The sequence below is a fragment of the Pelobates fuscus genome, chromosome 3 (genome assembly GCF_036172605.1).
Source record: "Pelobates fuscus isolate aPelFus1 chromosome 3, aPelFus1.pri, whole genome shotgun sequence".
In the NCBI taxonomy this organism is placed as follows: domain Eukaryota; kingdom Metazoa; phylum Chordata; class Amphibia; order Anura; family Pelobatidae; genus Pelobates; species Pelobates fuscus.
Window position 1 is genome coordinate 340832283 of NC_086319.1, and position 19474 is coordinate 340851756.

At 39.9% G+C, this 19474-nt stretch overlaps 1 protein-coding gene across 2 annotated transcripts in view; it reads left to right on the forward strand.

Moving 5' to 3' along the window:
* Positions 1-7766: 7766 nt before the first annotated feature.
* The window catches only part of AQP9 (aquaporin 9), a 58443-nt gene continuing 46735 nt past the window's right edge, over positions 7767-19474 (forward strand). Inside the window, exons 1-2 of one of the 2 annotated variants that reach the window (XM_063449105.1) lie at positions 7767-8095; positions 17575-17701. In XM_063449105.1, coding sequence (XP_063305175.1) covers positions 7937-8095; positions 17575-17701 — 286 coding nt within the window. In that variant the 5' untranslated portion in view covers positions 7767-7936. The remainder of the gene's footprint in view (positions 8096-17574; positions 17702-19474) is intronic. The other variant, XM_063449106.1, reaches the window with a different exon arrangement.

Below are 19474 nucleotides of genomic sequence, written 5' to 3' on the forward strand. Positions count from 1 at the left end.
TCTGTGTATGTATGTATGTCTATGTATGTCTGTCTGTATGTATGTCTGTGTATGTATGTCTGTCTGTATGTGTCTGACTGTCTGTATGTATGTATGTCTGTATGCATGTATGTCTATGCATGTCTGTATGTCTGTCTGTATGTCTGTCTGTATGAATGTGTATGTTTTTATGCATGCATGTATGTCTGTATGCATGCATGTATGTCTGTATGTATGTATGTATATGTATGTATGTATGTATGTATGTGTATGTCTGTCTGTATGCATGTCTGTATGTATGTATGTCTATGTATGTCTGTCTGTATGTATGTCTGTATGCATGCATGTATGTCTATGTATGTATGTCTGTCTGTATGTCTATGTATGTCTGTGTATGTCTGTCTTTATGTATGTATGTCTGTGTATGTATGCATGTATGTCTATGTATCTCTGTATGTATGTATGTTTGTATGTATGTATGTCTGTATTTATTTATGTCTGTCTGTATGTATGTGTATGTCTGTCTGTATGTTTTTATGTTTGCATGCATGTATGTCTGTCTGTATGTATGTCTGTGTATGTATGTCTGTCTGTATGAATGTCTGCATGCATGTATGTCTATGTCTGTCTGTATGTCTGTGTGCATGTATGTCTGTATGCATGTATGTCTGTCTGTATGTATGTATGTCTATGTATGTATGTCTGTCTGTATGTATGCATGTATGCCTGTATGTCTGTATGTGTATGTCTATGTATGTCTGTATGTATGTCTGTCTGTTTGCATGTATGTCTATGTATGTATGTCTGTCTTTATGCCTATGTATGTATATATGTCTGTGTATGTCTGTCTGTCTGTATGTATGTATGTATGTATGTCTGTATGCATGTATGTCTATGAATGTATGTATGTCTGTATGTGTGGCTGTCTGTATGTCTGTCTGTATGTATGTCTGTATGCAGGTCTGTATGTCTGTCTGCATGTCTATGTATGTATGTCTATGTATGTATGTATGTATGTATGTATGTCTATGTATGTATGTATGTATGTCTGTCTATATGCATGCATGTCTGTGTGTAGGTCTGTATGTATGTCTGTGTGTCTGACTGCATGCATGTATGTCTATGTATGTATGTCTGTGTATGTATGTCTGTATGTATGTCTATATGCATGCATGTATGTCTATGGATGCATGTATGTCTGTCTGTATATCTATGTATGTATATATGTATGTCTGTATGTCATTATATATGAATGTCTGTATGTCAATATGAATGTATGTCTGCATATCATTATGAATGTATGTCTGTGTGTATGTGTGTATGGATGTCTGCATGCACGCCTGTCTGTCAGTATGTCTGTATATATGCATGTATGTCAGTCTGAATGTATGTATGTATGTCTGTATGCCATTATGAATGTATGTCTGTGTATGTCTGTATACCATTATGAATGTATGTGTGTATGGATATCAGTGTTTGTATGTCTGTCTGTCAGTATGTCTGTATGTATGAATGTATGTGTGTATGTATGTATGTATGTATGTGCGTGTATGTATGTATGTCGGTGTCTATGTATGTATGTGTCTTTATGTCCTCATGCATGTGTGTCTGTATGTATGTTAGTATGTGTCTGTCTGTCACTATGTATGCCTGTGTGTATGTCTCAGTATGTGTTTGTCAGTGTGTATGCCTGTATGTGTGTATGTCTGTTTCAGTATGTGTGTCTGTTAGTACGTATCTGTGTCCTTTTGTATCAGTGTGTGTGTTTGTGTCTGTGTGTGTATTCCTGTGGGCGGTATTTGGAGGCGGACCCAGTGGGTAGTATTTGGAGGCGGGCCCCAGACCCTGAGCTGAGTTAGGGGCCCCAAAATTTCTGGTGGCGGCCCTGACTGGGACTACTACTGCCTTCACTTTACACATCCTTTCTAGTTCTTTCAGTCCTTGGTATTTGTCCACCTTCTCATGTTCCTTCTCCCTGATGTTATAGTCACTGGGTATTGCCACATCCACCACGACTGCAGTCTTTTTTGTTCCTTGTCTACCACCACAATGTCGGGTTGGTTGGCCAGCACTTGCTTGTCTGTCTAGACTTGAAGTCCCACAGGATCGTAGCCCTGTCATTCACGACTACCCTTTGTGGTATCTCCCATCTGGACTTAGGTAGGTTCAATCCATATTCTGTGCAGATGCCTTGGTACACAATCCCAGCAACTTGGATGTGTCTCTTCACGTATGCTGTTTCTGCTAACATCTTGCATGTGGCTTCAGGGGCGTATTAGCTGCGAGGCAAACAAGGCATTTGCCTTGGGCGGCATTTTCCAGGAGGCGGCAAAAAACGCCGCCCCCAAATGCCCAGGGCAAATGCCTTGTTAGCCTTGCGGCTAACTGACAAGCCCTCTGGGCGGGCGATCTGCTGGGCGGCGCTGGCGGGCGGCGCTGGCGGGCGGCTGGCGAGGGAGCACTTCCTCTGAGCTGTCTGCTCAGCTCCCTCGCGCGCCGCAGAGTGAGGCTGGGAGCCGGAATATGACGTCATATTCCGGCTCCGCCTCCCAGCCTCACTCTGCGGCGCGCGAGGGAGCTGAGCAGACAGCTCAGAGGAAGTGCTCCCTCGCCAGCCGCCTGCCAGCGCCGCCCAGCAGCCAATGGACCACCAGGGAGAAATAGGAACCCCCTCCCCCCCAGCATTCCCAAAGGTAAGGAGGCTGGGGGGGTTAAATTTAAAAAAAAAAAATGTGTTAAATATGTGAGTGAGTGAGTATGTGTGTATGTCTGTTAGTGTGTGTGTGTGTCTGTTAGTGTGTGTGTGGGAATGTATGTGTGTGTGTGTGTGTGTGTGTGAATGTCTGTGTGTTTGTCTGTTAGTGTGTGTGTGTATGTCTGTTAGTGTGTGTGTGTCTGTTAGTGTGTGTGTGTGTCTGTTAGTGTGTCTGTATATGTCTGTTAGTGTGTGTGTGTGTATGTCTGTTAATGTGTGTGTGTGAATGTCTGTTAGTGTGTCTGTGTATGTCAGTGTGTGTGTCTGTTAGTGTGTGTGTGTGAATGTCTGTTAGTGTGTGTGTGTATGTCTGTTAGTGTGTGTGTCTGTGTATGTCTGTTAGTGTGTGTGTGTATGTTTGTTAGTGTGTGTGTGTGTATGTCTGTTAGTGTGTGTGTGGGAATGTATGTGTGTGTGTGTGTGTGTGTGAATGTCTGTGTGTTTGTCTGTTAGTGTGTGTGTGTGTATGTCTGTTAGTGTGTGTGTGTCTGTTAGTGTGTCTGTATATGTCTGTTAGTGTGTGTGTGTGTATGTCTGTTAATGTGTGTGTGTGAATGTCTGTTAGTGTGTCTGTGTATGTCAGTGTGTGTGTCTGTTAGTGTGTGTGTGTGAATGTCTGTTAGTGTGTCTGTGTATGTCTGTTAGTGTGTGTGTCTGTGTATGTCTGTTAGTGTGTGTGTGTATGTTTGTTAGTGTGTGTGTGTGTGTGTGTGTGTCTGTTAGTGTGTGTGTGGGAATGTATGTGTGTGTGTGTGTGTGTGTGTGTGAATGTCTGTGTGTTTGTCTGTTAGTGTGTGTGTGTGTGTGTGTCTGTTAGTGTGTGTGTGTCTGTTAGTGTGTGTGTGTGTCTGTTAGTGTGTCTGTATATGTCTGTTAGTGTGTGTGTGTGTGTATGTCTGTTAATGTGTGTGTGTGAATGTCTGTTAGTGTGTCTGTGTATGTCAGTGTGTGTGTCTGTTAGTGTGTGTGTGTGAATGTCTGTTAGTGTGTCTGTGTATGTCTGTTAGTGTGTGTGTCTGTGTATGTCTGTTAGTGTGTGTGTGTATGTTTGTTAGTGTGTGTGTGTGTGTATGTCTGTTAGTGTGTGTGTGTGTATGTATGTCTGTTAGTGTGTATGTCTGTTAGTGTGTGTGTGTGTATGTATGTCTGTTAGTGTGTGTCTGTTAGTGCGTGTGTGTGTGTCTGTTAGTGTGAGTGTGTGTGTGTATCTGCTAGTGAGTGTGTGTCTGTTAGTGTGTGTCTGTTAGTGAGTGTGAGTGCGTCTGTAAGTGTGTGTGTGTTTCTGTTAGCGAGTGTGTGTTTCTGTTAGCTAGTGTATGCATATCTGTAAGTGAATGTGTGTGTGTGTATTTAGAAGGCGGGGCGGGGGAAGGGTGGGGGTGGTGCGGGTGGGGGGAAGGGTTGGATGGGGTGGCGCGGGCGGGAGGGGGGCGCCTGAGTTTTGTCCTGCCTAGGGCAGCACAAAACCAGGATACACCACTGTGTGGCTTCTAGGTGCTGGACTGTCTCAGAGGCCTCTTTGCACAGTCTGCACCTCGGGTCTTGTCTGGTGTGGTAAACTCCAACTTCTATTGATCTAGTGCTGAGTGCCTGCTCCTGTGCTGCTAGGATTAGTGCATCATTGCTGTCTTTCAGTCCTGCCTTTTCCAACCACTGTTAGGATTTTGTCATGTGAGCCACATCCACTATCTGCTGGTGGTACACCCCATGGAGTGGTCTGTCTTGCCAAGAATCTCCTCTTCTTCTGCATCCTCGATCTTTGGAAGTCTTAGGCATTCCCTTAGAAGTTCATCTTTGGGAGCCATCTTTGTGATGTACTTGTGGATGCTCTGTGTTTTATCCAGGACTGTGGCCTTGACACTCATCAGGCCCCGACCTCCTTCCTTCCGGCAGGTGTACAGTCTCTGGGTGCTGGATTTCAGGTGGAATCCTCCATTCATAGTGAGTAGTTTCCTGGTCTTGACATCCATGGTGACCAGTTCTTCTCTTGGCCAGGTTATTATTCCAGCTGGGTACCTGAGCTGGGACTTCAGGACCTGTCTGACTCTTTGAAGATACTTGGATGTTGCTATCCTCCTTGCCTCTTTCTCATAGATATGCCACATTTGATGTTCACTTGAGTTATTGTCCTTGAATTGGCTTCTACAGTTGTTTTCCACTTGCCCATCAAGTTCTTGATGAAGGCTCTTATTGTTTTGCTTACCTTGAAGAGAGCCAAGCATTCCAGTATCCATGTGTGTGGCATTGTGTCATAGGCTTTCTTGTAGTCAATCCAGGCCATACACAGATTGGTCTGTCTGGTCTTAGAATCCCTTGTGACTGCTTGGTCTACCAATAGTTGGTGTTGTGATCCTCTGGAGTTGTTTCCACTCCCCTTCTGAGTGTTGCTCATATATTGACTCATATGCCCTTGGAACTTGGAGGCTGTGTTGTAGGGAGGCAGGTTATTGGTCGGTAGTTGGATGGTGCTGTTCCCTTGTAAGGGTCCTTCATGACCAGTATTGTTCTGCCTTGTGTTAGTCAGTCAGGGTGGGAGCCTATTGCTAGTAGCTGGTTAATGTGTGCTGCTAGGCGTTCATGCAGCGCTGTTAACTTCTTTATCCAGTAGTTGTGGATAATGTCAGGTCCTGTGGCTGACCAGCTCTTCATGTGTGCTGCTTTCTGTTGGATATCTTCGACTGTGATGATGACTGGTTCCTGTTCTGGCAGCATGCCTCAGTGTTATGAGATGCTTCCTGCTCCCAGATATTCTTCCAGTACCGTTCAGTCACCGTGGTCACGGTGGTCACCCTATAGCTGTGCATACACCTTGGATGGTTCTTTGGTAAAGAGGGCATTAATTCTCTTTGCCTCTGCTACTCTGGTGTATCTGCTCAGTCTGGTTGCCAGTGCTGCCAGTCTTTGCTTCCAGCACCTCCAGTATGGGCATAGCCTTGTACTTTTGCAGCAGCCAGGATCTATCTTTAATCTTTCCACCTCTGTTAAGTTGATCTATATACTACAACACCCCTCACACACATACTGCACCCCTAAACACATTACATTCCAGACACACACAAGATCCCTTACCCAATTCTGGATCATCTACACCCATGCACACACTAGATCCCTATATACATTTTGAATCCGCTATATACACACACTCACTAGATCTCCGATACACATTCTGGGTCCTTCAAGCACACACTAGACTCCTATACACACACACACACACACACACACTACATTCCTAACATACACTCTCTGGATCCCCTATACACACACTAGATTCCTTGTAAGCAAACAAATACTACACCCATAGACACACAGTCTCTACAACCCCTACAAACGCTACATCACCTATACACACCCAACACACTCAAACTATAGCCCGTATGCACACACTTGCTACATCCCCTATACACACATTCTCTACAACCCATAGACACATATGCATTAAATTACACCACAACTAAAACTGACCTTATTACACAATACCACATCACAATCAGCTCACTCTACACACATGCAATCCAACAAGCTGGATCCAAACACATGCACAACACTCTTTCCTGTCCCTTTTGTCTCCAGGTATACTATTTATAGAGACACCAGAGACAATATGCAAGGAAACTTTGCTTGCACTGTGCACTAAATTTGCTTGCACTGTGCAAAACAAATACAGGTTTTTTTTAATCATGCTAGAGCTCTTCAGCCCTCCATTCACTGTTAAACTACCGTACTTTCGAATGGTCCACTGTTGCTGGTTATTTCCAGGTATCCAAGATTGAGTGCAAAAAAAGTATATTTGTACTTGCCCCCTTCCCAAGGCCAAAGTTGTCAACCCTCCAAATCCAAATAAATGATATTATATTTCTATTTAATGTTTAAACTGAATTCTGCAACATGGCAAGTAAGAGTGTATGTTGCCAGTCATTTAGCTCTTCATTGTTGTGGGATATTATCATATACATTTCCTCAAATGCTCATATGTACGCAGAATCTCTGATTGAGTTATCTGAGGGATTGATTGGAAAAGCAAGGATATCCCTTATAGATAACTATCCGGAGGGGGTGATCACCTAAACAGACCCATATGTCTCTACAGCCAGAACTAGCTTTTATAGCTCTGAAATATGTGAGTGTTCCATTTTAGATACTTTTATATTACACTGTATAAAGGTTTTACACTTTTTTTGTATATTTATTTTATCTTAACAGTGCACATACTGGATTATAGAGAAATTTAAGTATAATATTCTCTAGAGGTAATATCACATTTTATTTATTGCACTCATCTTAACTAGCGCTCCACTGTATTTTTTTGTGTGTTTTGTAGGGGGATTTCACATAACAGTGTGCTAATATCTAATTACTATTAATTAATGTAGTATTTTGAACTGTCTGTTTCATGTGTAGAGTGCTTTTGCACCTAACTTATTAGGTTTTTTTATTTATTTTTCACCTATTTCATTGAGAAGTCGCTATGAAGCTTGCTCCCATAAAACATATTTACTTAAGATTGTTAATTATTATTTTTTTTTACAAGTTTTACTTCAAAGGTTATGTTTAAATACCAGAAAAATAAAACTACATCGATATGAACTTATATAAATATGTATTTACTGATTACTGAGAACCTGCGTTTGCTCCAGCTCTCAAAACATTCTAATGAAAAAAAAGAAAAAAAAGCTTAAAACTTGTAAACGGATAATGATTAACTAAAAGTTTGAAAAACCGTCAGTTAGCACTTAAATAAAGGACACAACTTGCTAGCAGCACAGGAATAGCTGCAGACATCCAAGCAATAAATCACATTTTATTTTATTTTTTAATAAATCCTTGCATCCCGGTGATTTATTGTTCTTTACTATATTTAGCTCTAATATTAACCCAGTGCGTAAGTAGTACAGAATATAATTGGATAATTATTAGAGGAGTAAAAAGCCCATTGCTTAACTTACATAGCACTCGTTTAATAAGAGGCTTTGCACATTTACAATTTCAACTTATATTTTACAAATCCACATTTAAAAAAACAAGGTGGAAATTTTTGGGGGATGAGCTGCACATTTACGTACAGCCAACGGGCCAATGACATTGCAGGCACAGGGTTTTCCTGGCACTATATGAATCAGCTCTTTCAGTGGAACAGATGCAAGAGACACACGGTTTGCACGTGTCTAAAGTTTATTCAAGCAGCCAAAACTGCAGAAGAAGAACATGACTGATGTAGACAATGCCAAATTGGACAGCAGGAGAAGCAGCAAGTATACCAATCTAGCTATGAAGGGGAGCAAACGTTTTAAGGACAAAATAGCACTGAAGAACAATTTGGCAAAAGAGACTCTTTCTGAATTCTTCGCCACATGTTTGTTGATAGTAAGTGTCAGATGTTTTCCTGTTTCCTTGTGTGTGACTGTGCTGACTCTTACATTTTTATGGATTAATATGCACGGCTGACTTAATGTTTCCCTATGCTTTATAGAAGTGCTTTATACAGATGGAATATATGTGTTTGTTTTGTAACTATCTGTATATTTAAACGGGGCTGATAAACAGTATTGGCGAGAATTTATAAAAACAAGAACTCCTGCTTTATAGAGGGGGGGGGGGGGGGGGAAATATGGAGAAAATTTGTGAAAATCTTTGGAGCTCATTCACTAAGCAATAAATTGACATGGGGGCAGCACATTTAGGACAATATTCACAGATGGCGCAATATCAGCTATTTTAGCTTAATTTTGCAATTCTCCTGCCAGTAATACAGAATTCCTAGTGTATTGAATAAATCCCTTTGTGACGGAGCTCCTGTACTCTGACTGAGTACCTCTCCTCTTCCTCTCTGCTACAAGAGACTCTGGAGCACTTTTGACAGAGTCGCCGAAGCTGGATTGGGGTCTCTAATGACCTCTTCCATTGGACAAGGCTCCAGTGTTTATAGCTCTGGAGACCTTCTCTTCTATAAAGCAGTGACTATAGCTTTTCCCACACACATTAGTCGAGACTGAATGTAGGGGGTAAAATGATCTTTATGGCACAGCACCCAGCTTTGTATTCACAGCAATGTTGACTCTCCCTACAGGGGGTCATGCATACAATGCAATGTACAGTACAATTGTCCCTCCTTTGCGCCACTCTGTCTGGGGACATATTTACATAATCCCTAGTTAACACAATGGCTCCAGGTTATGCCCACACAGTCTTAGAGGCACAGCACCCAAAATATCCACAGAAACCCCATACCTGGAAAGTGCATCTCCGAATGCCCTCGCTGTCCAAATAGAGCCCTGATCAGAGAATCTGCACTCAAGTTACAGCATTTTAAAGTTTTACTGGGTCGAAGCAAATCTGGCGAAAAGTTCCAGGCATGTAATGGCTTAGTCCCAGTCTCCAAAAGTGGTTCCTAGACCTCTGGTGAAGAGAGCGCTCTTAAGCCCCAGGTATCATCCAAATTTTCCTTATCTCCCTGACCTCTATTTGGAGATGGGGAGACTAAGCGATACCTGCTTAAAGATTGACCGAACCTCGGCACATTCTCGATCCGAGGAACAGTTCTAATGTGTTTCACAGTATTTCAAGTCAGACATCTGGTGTGTAAAATGAGTCTCCCCAGAGATTCTTACATTTATCTGGGAAGCACAGTAAGCATTCCGGGGCCCCCATACCCTACCAAACAGTGATAAAAGCCCCTTTTAGGGGCTCTTGGGACAAGACCATAGTCCATAGCCAGGAGGCTGGCCTTCAAGCCTCTCCAAAAGTATGTGGCACGGGAGCTTGCATCACACCTTTCTACTTTACAGATTTTACTGATTAGCGAAGCCTTAACCTAAATGTATATCAGAGATATTTACTAAACTCTGAATTGTTTGGCGAAATAAAGATTAAAATAGCCAAATTGTGACTATAGCTGCAATGAATATTTTTTCCAGATCAGCTGTTTTTGCCTACATTTTGCCGTTCAGATCTCAATTTGCTACAATTCGGTTTTAGTGAAAAACCTCTGTTTGCAAAACAACACGCAGGAACACATTCAGATACATGAGTAAATGTTACTTTACTTCCCTGAAACACATTTTATCCTGCATGAAACCCTGAATTTTAGAAATAGCAAATAATGGAAACTGTGGGAAATAGGAAAACATAAAATTAGATCTCAGTATAACCCATTTTAAGGACACTAGGAAGTATAAAGCACTGAGTGGATCTTGCCAAATAGGAAACTTGCAACTTCTGACCACAGCTGAAAATCTAGCCCCTAAGTAAACTCACCAGGTCTACGCTGAGTGCCTGGTATTTTTAACCAATCGTATTACAGTTAAAATTCGGCTTATGATTAGAGACCGCAGAAACACAGATCAGAATAAAGCAAAAACAGACCCATATCTATTATAATAATGCATTCATTCTGGAGAAATATATTGTAAAAACAAACAAATGTTTTATAATTTTGCATGTATATTTGAATATCTTTTGCTGTGCCCTTTCATTTAAAATGAAATAAAAGGAACTTTTAACTCATTCAGTGCCATAGAATTAACAGTTGAAATACAATAAAAAAGTGTATCTTGTTTATTTACAAAAATGCCAAAACGCTACAAGGAACATAGATCGATCGATAGATAGATAGATAGATAGACAGACAGATTGACAGGCAGATAACCAGGCAGTAGAGCTCATCTTTGCCTGCCTCGCCCCCTGCCACCGGACCCCCAACAGCAATGTCATCAGTGCTACTTTATCTAAAATGTTTTGTGGAGAGATTTTTCTGCTTATTTGTTTGGCAGATCGATTGAGCCATGTTGGATGTTGTCTTTCTGAATTCTTCGCCACATGTTTGTTGATATATAAGTTGTTGCACATCTGATGGTTTGCTTTTTAGTTCTTTAAAATGTTTAAAATTGTAATACTATGTTCTAACATATTCACTTCATGTTTGTTTCAATTGCAAATCCACATTAGAGGAAGTGGTCACACGAACTGCACATTAGTTTATATTTGGAAGCATGTAGACATGCTGATACCTCTGTCAGATGACTGATCTGTCCATGTTTAAAAATCTCTACACTTCTATCACTATGCAAAGTGTCTTGCCGTAGCTTGAATTAACTGGAACCTCTCCAGTCAGTGACCTTTACAATATCAGTTAGACCTCATTTCAGAGCTTGTGACTGTATAGCTGAATGGGAAGCATTTATCTTGTCAACATTTAAAAGAAAAACAAAACACAAAAACATAAAACTAGGTCTGGCTGTTGAAATATCATTTTCATGAATGTGTCCTGCTTTAGTCTGCTGATAACTTTGTGTATGTATTTTCCTAGGGGTCCAGATCTACATATGATCACTAGACTTCACTTAAAGGAACACTGTAGTGTCAGGAATACAAGCATGTGTTCCTGACACTATAATTGAAAAAGCACTGCTTAGGCCTCGGCCCCTCCTTAATTTTAAAAAGTGATTTTACTTACCTTTTTTTCCAGCGTTGTGCCTGGCTCACAGCATCTGTCCCTGTCACGCTCTGCCTCCACGGCTGAGATCATTGTTCACAATCTCAGCCAATGCTTTCCAGTAGGGAGGCTATTACACGTGCACATTGAATAAATGCATCTCTATGAGGAGACTGCAGCACTGACCCAGGAAATATGTCTACTGGCCTTCTGAATGACTACCACTAGAGTCCTAAGACAGTAATGTAAACAAGCCTTTTCTATGAAAATGCAGTGTTTTCGTTAAAAATCCTGTAGGGACACTAAGCTGTAGTTGTTCTGGTGACTGTAGTGTCCCTTTAAAACCCTCTCTAATATGTACCAAGTTGAAAGCAATATTATATTTTGATATCAAAACAACTTTAGCTTAAAGGGCTACTATTCTGTCAGGAACACAAACAGGTATTCCTGACACCATAGTTCTAAAACCACCGTTAAGGTGGTGGCCTCCTTACCTCGGGGTTAGAAAGGTGGTTTGTTGACCTTTTCCAACTCTGCGCAGGACTCCTTGCACCTGGTCCTGCCACTGGTCCACCTCCTTGGCTGACATCATGAGAATGAATTATCTCAGCCAATCATAATGCTTTCCCATCGGAAAGGTTACCACCCTACCCAATCAACATTGAATCAATGGATCTCAGTGGGGAAAGTTCAGCGTCTCAATACAATGTGCAGGACTGACCAAAGAAGCACCTCTAGTAGCTTTCTGAGGAGTGACCACTAGAGGTGTTTTGGGGCTGAAAAAGCCAGCAGGGACTGACTATACTCACCAGAACAACTTTATTAAGCTGTAGTTGCTTTAATGATTTAATGAGGCAGTTTTAGTGTGATAATACATCTGTATCACTGCTCAATTCTCTGCCATTTAGACGTTAAATTACTTTCATTTCTGTTTATATAGCCCAGTCACACCTCCCCTGGCTATGACTCACACATTCTGCATGAAAAGTTGAAATTCAAGGAAATCCCTGATCATTACGGAATCAATGTTTAGAATCTTTCCCAGCTATATTTTACTTTGAAAAGCAGAAAATAAATACTACCATAGTAGGTGTAAGTGGCAGTGACGTATTTGCCGCGAGGCAAACAAGGCATTTGCATTTGCTCAGCTCCCTCGCGAGCCGCATAGTGATGCCGGGAGCCGGAATATGACGTCATAGGGAGCTGAGCAGAGAGAGCTCACAAATTAGCGCTCCCTAGCCGCCCGCTTTGGAATTCAGCTAGCCACCCAACTGCCTGCACGCCTAACTCCCTGTCTGCTCAAGCAGCCTGACCAGCAGCCCCACTGGCCCCAGGTCAAAAATCCACCCAGCTCTCCCAAAGGTAGGAAGGTTGGGTGGATGTAAATTAAAATAAAAAAAGAATCTGAGTGTTGGGGGGGGGATGTGTGTGTGTGTGTGTGTGTGTGTGTGTGTGTGTGTCTGTGTCTGGCTGGCAGTGTGTGTGTGTGTGTGTGTGGCTGGCTGTCAGTGTGTGTATGTCTGTCAGTGTGTCTGTATACCTGTCAGTGTGTCTGTATGTCTGTCAGTGTGTGTATGTCTGTCAGTGTGTGTCTGAGTGATTGTGTGTGTCTGTGAGTGAGTGTTTGTTTCTGTGAGTGAGAGTGAGTATCTCTGTCAGTGTGGGTCTGAGTGATTGTGTGTGTCTGTGAGGGCGCCTGTGTGTGTGTGTGTGTGTGTGTCTGTCTGTAAGTGTATCCGTGAGTGTGTGTGTCTATGAGGGAGCCTGTGTGTCTGAGTGATTGTGTGTGTGTGTCTGTCAGTGTGTGTCTGTGAGTGAGTGAGTGAGTGTGTCTGTCAGTGAATGTGTGTGTGTCTGAGTGATTGTGTATGCCTGTCAGTGTGTGTCTGTGAGTGGTGTGTATGGGTGTCAGTGAGTGAGTGTGTGTGTCTGTGTCATTGTGTGTGTATGTCAGTTATTGTGTGTGTCTGTCAGTGTGTGTCTGTGAGTGAGTCAGTAATTGTGTGTGTCTGTCAGATTGTGTCATATCAGTGTATCTGAGAGTGTGTGTCTGTCAAAGTGTGTGTGTTAGTCTTTAACAGAAAGGGGTGTGGCAAATGTAAATAAGGGGGTGCCCGAGTTCCATCATGCCTAGGGCAGCATAGATCCAAAATACACCACTGGCAACTGGTAAAAATATAAAAGAAATTTAGATCTTTTGGGGGTTCATTGATCACGCTTTTGTTGCCCTCAATGAACTCAGAGAATGATCAATAATCAGTCCTAGGACAATGGATCATGCTTGCAAGCAGTGGCATTTTTTCAGCATTCAAACATTCAGAACTTCGTAGAATTTTTTTTTTTTTTTTTTTTAAAGCTCTCTCTCAATTTGACTCAATCTCTGATTGAATCGCTTCAACTCAAAACAAAGTAAAGAGAACTAGAGCAATGGGATGCGGTCATACTAATACTATTAAAAGTTTTTAATAGCCTAAGGGAGTGCATCATTTAAACAAAGGTATAATTAAATAAAATATTTCAGAAACCACATCACTATAAACACCTTTCTTGAAAGTGATCATTAAGACATGAATTATTATTAATGGACAACTAAATCAAAATATTGGGGCTATAATAGTAAATTATCAAAAATTCCCAACTGATCTATTTTGGCCATTAGACAGCAAAACATAATCATGTGCATAAACACATTATAAAACACTTTCACTGTACAACATATACTAATAAAATATCACATTTGGTAATATTTATTATATTCTAATATAGAGGCTATAAGAATAAAACATTTATATAAATAACACATTTCGTTAAAAAAAAGTTAGTTTCTGAGAGATGCAACATGTGCAAACACGTATTTTAAATTCTCAGATAATTTATATATAAATAGAATACAGAGGAACGATGAAATATTTAAACCTGCCGTTTATGGTTTTTGTGCACTGTACAATATGAATAATAATGATAGAATATTTAAGACTTCGGCTCAACCTACCACTACGACTGGGCATGAGGCAAATCTTGTATTTTTACAGTATCTATTTGTCTATTTTTTTAGTCAATTGTGGAAAGACAATGACACCCACACATAGAATGTAAAATGTGTCGGTTAGGGTACAGTCAGTTTACGTTCATCTTTTTTTCTTTCTTTTTTTTTTTAAGGCTGTCCTTTCTGTTTTTCCTCTAAAGTGCTAGTGTTTCCAATTTGCTCCAGTAAAACAGCTATCTCTATGTGATGTGTTATGGCGGCTCGATAGCTCTACAAAGCTGATGTTTGTACTACAGCCCCAAGACAACACCTCCTGTGCACATAAAATAATGCTATGCAAGGATTACTCAGCACTGTTATAGAACAGTTATCTGGTCTGAGCAGAGTTCACTGCAGATGTTTCAAAGCCAGAGGAATTGCAGCAATGGGACCTCCAATGTAGGCATATTTTTATTTTTGCTCAATTTTTAATTTATTGATTTTGCTTACATGTTTTTATTTTTTTCTATTTTTTATTTGTACTTATGCTACTTATACGACCTATTACCTACAATACATTACGAGCTATAGAATTTCTTAAAACGTATATCAACAATTTACTATTAATAGAAAACTTGTGGCCATGCATGGAAATGCATATTGAAAAATTGGGCACTTGTGCTGGATTGTCAGGGATGTCAGAAAGCCGGTATTTAAAAATAAACTTGAGAGCACCAGCTTTCAAAATAATATTTCATTTCAATTAATGATTCCTTGTTCAGAGCTTGGACCAGAAATAAACAATGCAAATGTAAAAAAATTGGTGGGCGTTGGAAAGAGCAGATTTCACAGTACTTTAAGATGTATCTGGTAAGATAAGATTAGTAATGAGGTCTGTAGGAACTTAGTAAGGTGTTGGAACAATGGTTGGGATTAGGAAAGAATGAGGACACAATCAGGGCTGATTAGTTGGAATGAGATAAGTGGTGTGAAAGAGATAAGTTATGATAACTAACAGGACTCAACTATGTACAATGGAGGTTCAAAGAGGGCATTTGTGAATATTATCTTAAAGGACCACTATAGTGCCAGGAAAACAAACTAATTTTCCTGGCAGTATAGTATTAATAGGTCCCCCCCTCCTGCCGTGCTCTAGGGGGAGGAAGGGGTTAAAATCTTACCTTTCTCCAGCGCCGGGGACTCTCCTACTCCTTCCGACGTCATCCGCAGAATGCGCATGTACGGCAAGAGCCGCGCGCGCAGTCAGTCCATAGGAAAGCATTTCTCAATGAAAATCACAGTGAGAAGCGCTGAAACTGCTATGTTTACAGCAGGTAGGGTTAACCCTAGATGGACCTGGCATCCAGACCACTTCATTGAGCTGAAGTGATCTGGGTGCCTATAGTGGTCCTTTAATCAAGTATTATACAGTAGCTTCAGCTGAGGATTTAAATTGCCAGTTAGGGGGCGGCTAAGGGTGAGGATAGACTGTGCTGTTACAAACTCTGGTCTGTTCCAACGTTCCTGTATTATTGATGCTTAGGTTCCACTGGACCACTTACTTCACCCGAAGAAGAGCTGTACACAGCTAGAGAAACTTGAGTTAGCTGAGTTAGCTGAGTCACTCAGCAATACGATAACATTTTTATAACTTTAGTTGGAGAGGAAGATGGATTTCTTTTCTTCAGATAACTTTGCCAAATCTATGTTCTGCTTTTAAACGTTCTCAGAAAATTAACAACATACTGTTTATATTTCTGACATTTTTGCAAAATTAGCAAATTCTTAAATAAAAAAACATATAGTGTTCTTAGAATCACAGTTGACAGTCTGGCTAAACAACCAAGAGATTATAGTAAACACAAAACCATTTTTATTTACTTATTATTCATGCACATTATTGGCTCATCTTTAATAGATCAGTCCAAGCCAACAACACAAAAATTGGAATGTATAAAGACACACTGTTACAGAAAGACTTGCCCAATGTTTTTGTTTGCTTGTTTGTTTGTTTTTTTTACTGTGAAGTTTACTATATAATACAGTCAATAGAAAGAAACACTAGAAAATTGAAGACAAATACATGCAGTACTAACAAAACTGAGATTTCAGTGGTATAATTTTCTTGCAAAAGTTGGATCAGCAAATGGTTATAAAATAATCTTTTCTGGAGGCTCGCCATTGCTATTTATGGATGGCATTCATACCATATCAGCCAGAGGTTCTGTTCTTTTACTAACAAATGGATCTCAACCTAACACGGCTTTGCCTACACTACACCTGCAGACTTACATTGTTATTTACTCAAGTGAGAACTGTCCGGAATTCAATTCAGATTGAATTTTAAAATTTAGACCAGAATAGCAAATTAGAAAATTTCACCAAGTCAATTTTGTTTTCAATTTGGATATCTTGCTCTGAATTTGAAATAAACTTTGAATTCAGATAAATTCTAATTTCAGTGAATAACCATGAGAATACGACCTTTTATTGACTGGCCGAAATGGGGGCTACCAACCTGGCTATCTATTGTAGGAGTGTGACACAGGGGAAGATTAGGATACAGGAAAATAGGTTAAAAAGAGAAAAAACTTGTGAGAGACTGACAGAGAGTGGGAAGAATGAGGATAATGGCAGAAAGTGGAGAAGTATATGGAATATTGTGTCTGGAGATTGGAGTATAAGGGATATTGGAAAAGAGAGAAAGAGGTGCAGAGTTAATTTTAATGAATGGGAGCCTTGAAGATGAAACTATGAAGTCATAAGAAGCACAGCTTTGCCTGTTATGCCATTAACCTAAAGAAGAATACTGGAACACACAGATGCTCTGTATTAGTGTGGGTAGTTTTGCTACATTTTCTTTGACAAGACACTGACTACACTAACAGTTTTTTTATAAACTGTGAGGTATCTGCTCGGGCAGCACACACAAGCAAAGCAGAGATTTAGATAAAGGTAATTTTAATAGCTTTTTCTTGGCCGGGATACAAAGATCACAGAGGCTGTTTTAAGAAGCCTGACAGCTATATTGATCTGATTTTTTTATGACATGATTTAAAGCTGTGGTAAATAGGTAAATAGCGTAATCATTTTTTATGAATGATAGTGTCCTTTAAATAGCTTGATTGGCATCAGAGAAGGAATTTACGTGCACAGTATATATGTCGACACATATGTATAACTTGTGCTGGAGATATATGACATTATTGCACAATGAGAAACATTACGGCTTCGAACAAGACATACGGAATAAACAGTATAAGCAAAATAGCTTACATGGTAAAGAAAATAGCTGCTTTACACAAGATACATGATGGACATAAATTAAGCGATGGGCGCTCTGTAACCATGTACAATAGATGGAGCAATATAACATCTGGTGTATTATAGTTATAAATAGTTATAAATATTATTAATTTGTAATAAATAATGTCTTTTTCTGTGCAGACACTTGGCTGTGGGTGCATTGCATCATCTGTTCTTGGTCATGGAGCAACAGGTGGATTTTTGACCAACAATCTTGGCTTTGCAATGGCAGTAACTATGGCTATCTATGTATCCGGAGGTGTTTCTGGTAAGTGATAAGTTAAAATATAAAACATTTTTATATTCTTATTGTTAATTTTTCAGAAAATTATGAACAAAGTGCTTAAATAATTAAAGCAGAAAACAGTGCAACTCAGTAAGTGTATTCTTAAATGAACAATATAGTGCTAGGAATACAAACCTGTATTCCTAATACTATAGTGTCCCTCTGCCTTCTCTGCCCCCCATGGCTGTCAGATAGTTAAAAACCCTTTTAACACTTACATTATTCCAGCCCCCAGGTACATTGGTGCTGGCTTCATCTCCGCCTCCTCTGACGTTATTGAGAGAGGGAACCGTATGCCCGTGCACAGTGAGCACCATGTCTGCATTAGATCTTCCCCATAAGAGAGAATTGAATCAATACTTTCCTATGGGAATTTAGAAAATGCTGGACATTATCATGCAATGTGTGAGGACACCTACGGAATTAAACTCTGAAACAGCAGGAAAGGCCTCTAGTGCATGTCTGGTTGACTGCCACTAGAGGCAGTGTTTTCCATGCAAAGGATTAAGGGGACATGGGTACTGTATCTATAGCACTTCAATGTAACTAAAGGGTCTGGGTACATATAGTGTCCCTTTAAGCAGTATCGAACTGTCTTGTAACAAAACTGAAATATTATCCAACACTTACATTTTAATGTGAGACTATGTCTTGTTAATTGTTATTTCCACATCCTTTTTTTAAACCATGACAGATGTTTGGGACAAGGTGCACTCTAGATATTCACTGGAATACACATCTTCTTCAGTTTTGATTTACAAATGAGAAATGAGATGCTTTTTTAAATTTATCATATTACCTTTCTCCTTTGTAAAAAATGTTAGTAGTAATAGTCCCCTTTCAGAAGAGGCCACAAATTTAGAGATGTCAAAGCCCGTAAAGAATATAATTTGACATGTGCATCTAGCTAACGTACCTGAAGAAGGAAATGACTTACATCCCAAGTGTCCCAATATTTAGGTAAATAATGTATTTTTTATCCAAATTCTCATCAAGCTTGCCCATCAGGATAAATAAAAGTAACATGACCCACTGAGATTGATGAACCATAAACCTATACTGTCCTGTAGGCTTTCCCTTGATCATTTTTACATCATTTTATAATTTTACATTATAGTGATATGTGTGTACAGAATTAATTATTGTTGTATTTATCGTCATATCCATAAAAACATAACTAGAAAATAAATATAATTTCCGATTTCTTTGCAATGGTGCAATAACTTAGCCAACTTTATAATTTAGCCAACTTTATAGTTTTTACTTTCAAATTATAATGAGAAATCATTTGTGTTGTTTGTGTATCATCTCAGATATAGCATTTCTTGAAAACCAAAATAAATGGTAATCTTTTGTCGTTGGGTGAGAGATTACTAGAGGCTTGCTCACGGTTTTAGCTGACTTTTAACTGGTGCCCGACTCTTAACAAAAGTATAAAAACCTCTTATTTTTATTGACTGTGTCTGGAATAGCACAGTCAATGTGTAGTTCTTTAGCAAATTTTCACATCGTATATATTTATTGGGCAGAGCACAGGCCATGAAGTCGAGCAATTAAATTATCTCATGGACCATATGTCAATGTTTCCATTGGCTGTCTCCAGTTTGTGTTTTGTAAATTTATTTTTGTCTTTGAGCCAAGAGTAGTTCGGTTGTTGTAGATACAGATTCAGTTTTCCATTAGATATCATAAAATGAGACAATGAGACTCGAGTCTTTTGCGAAGTCAGAAAACTTGTACGGTTACAGCACATAA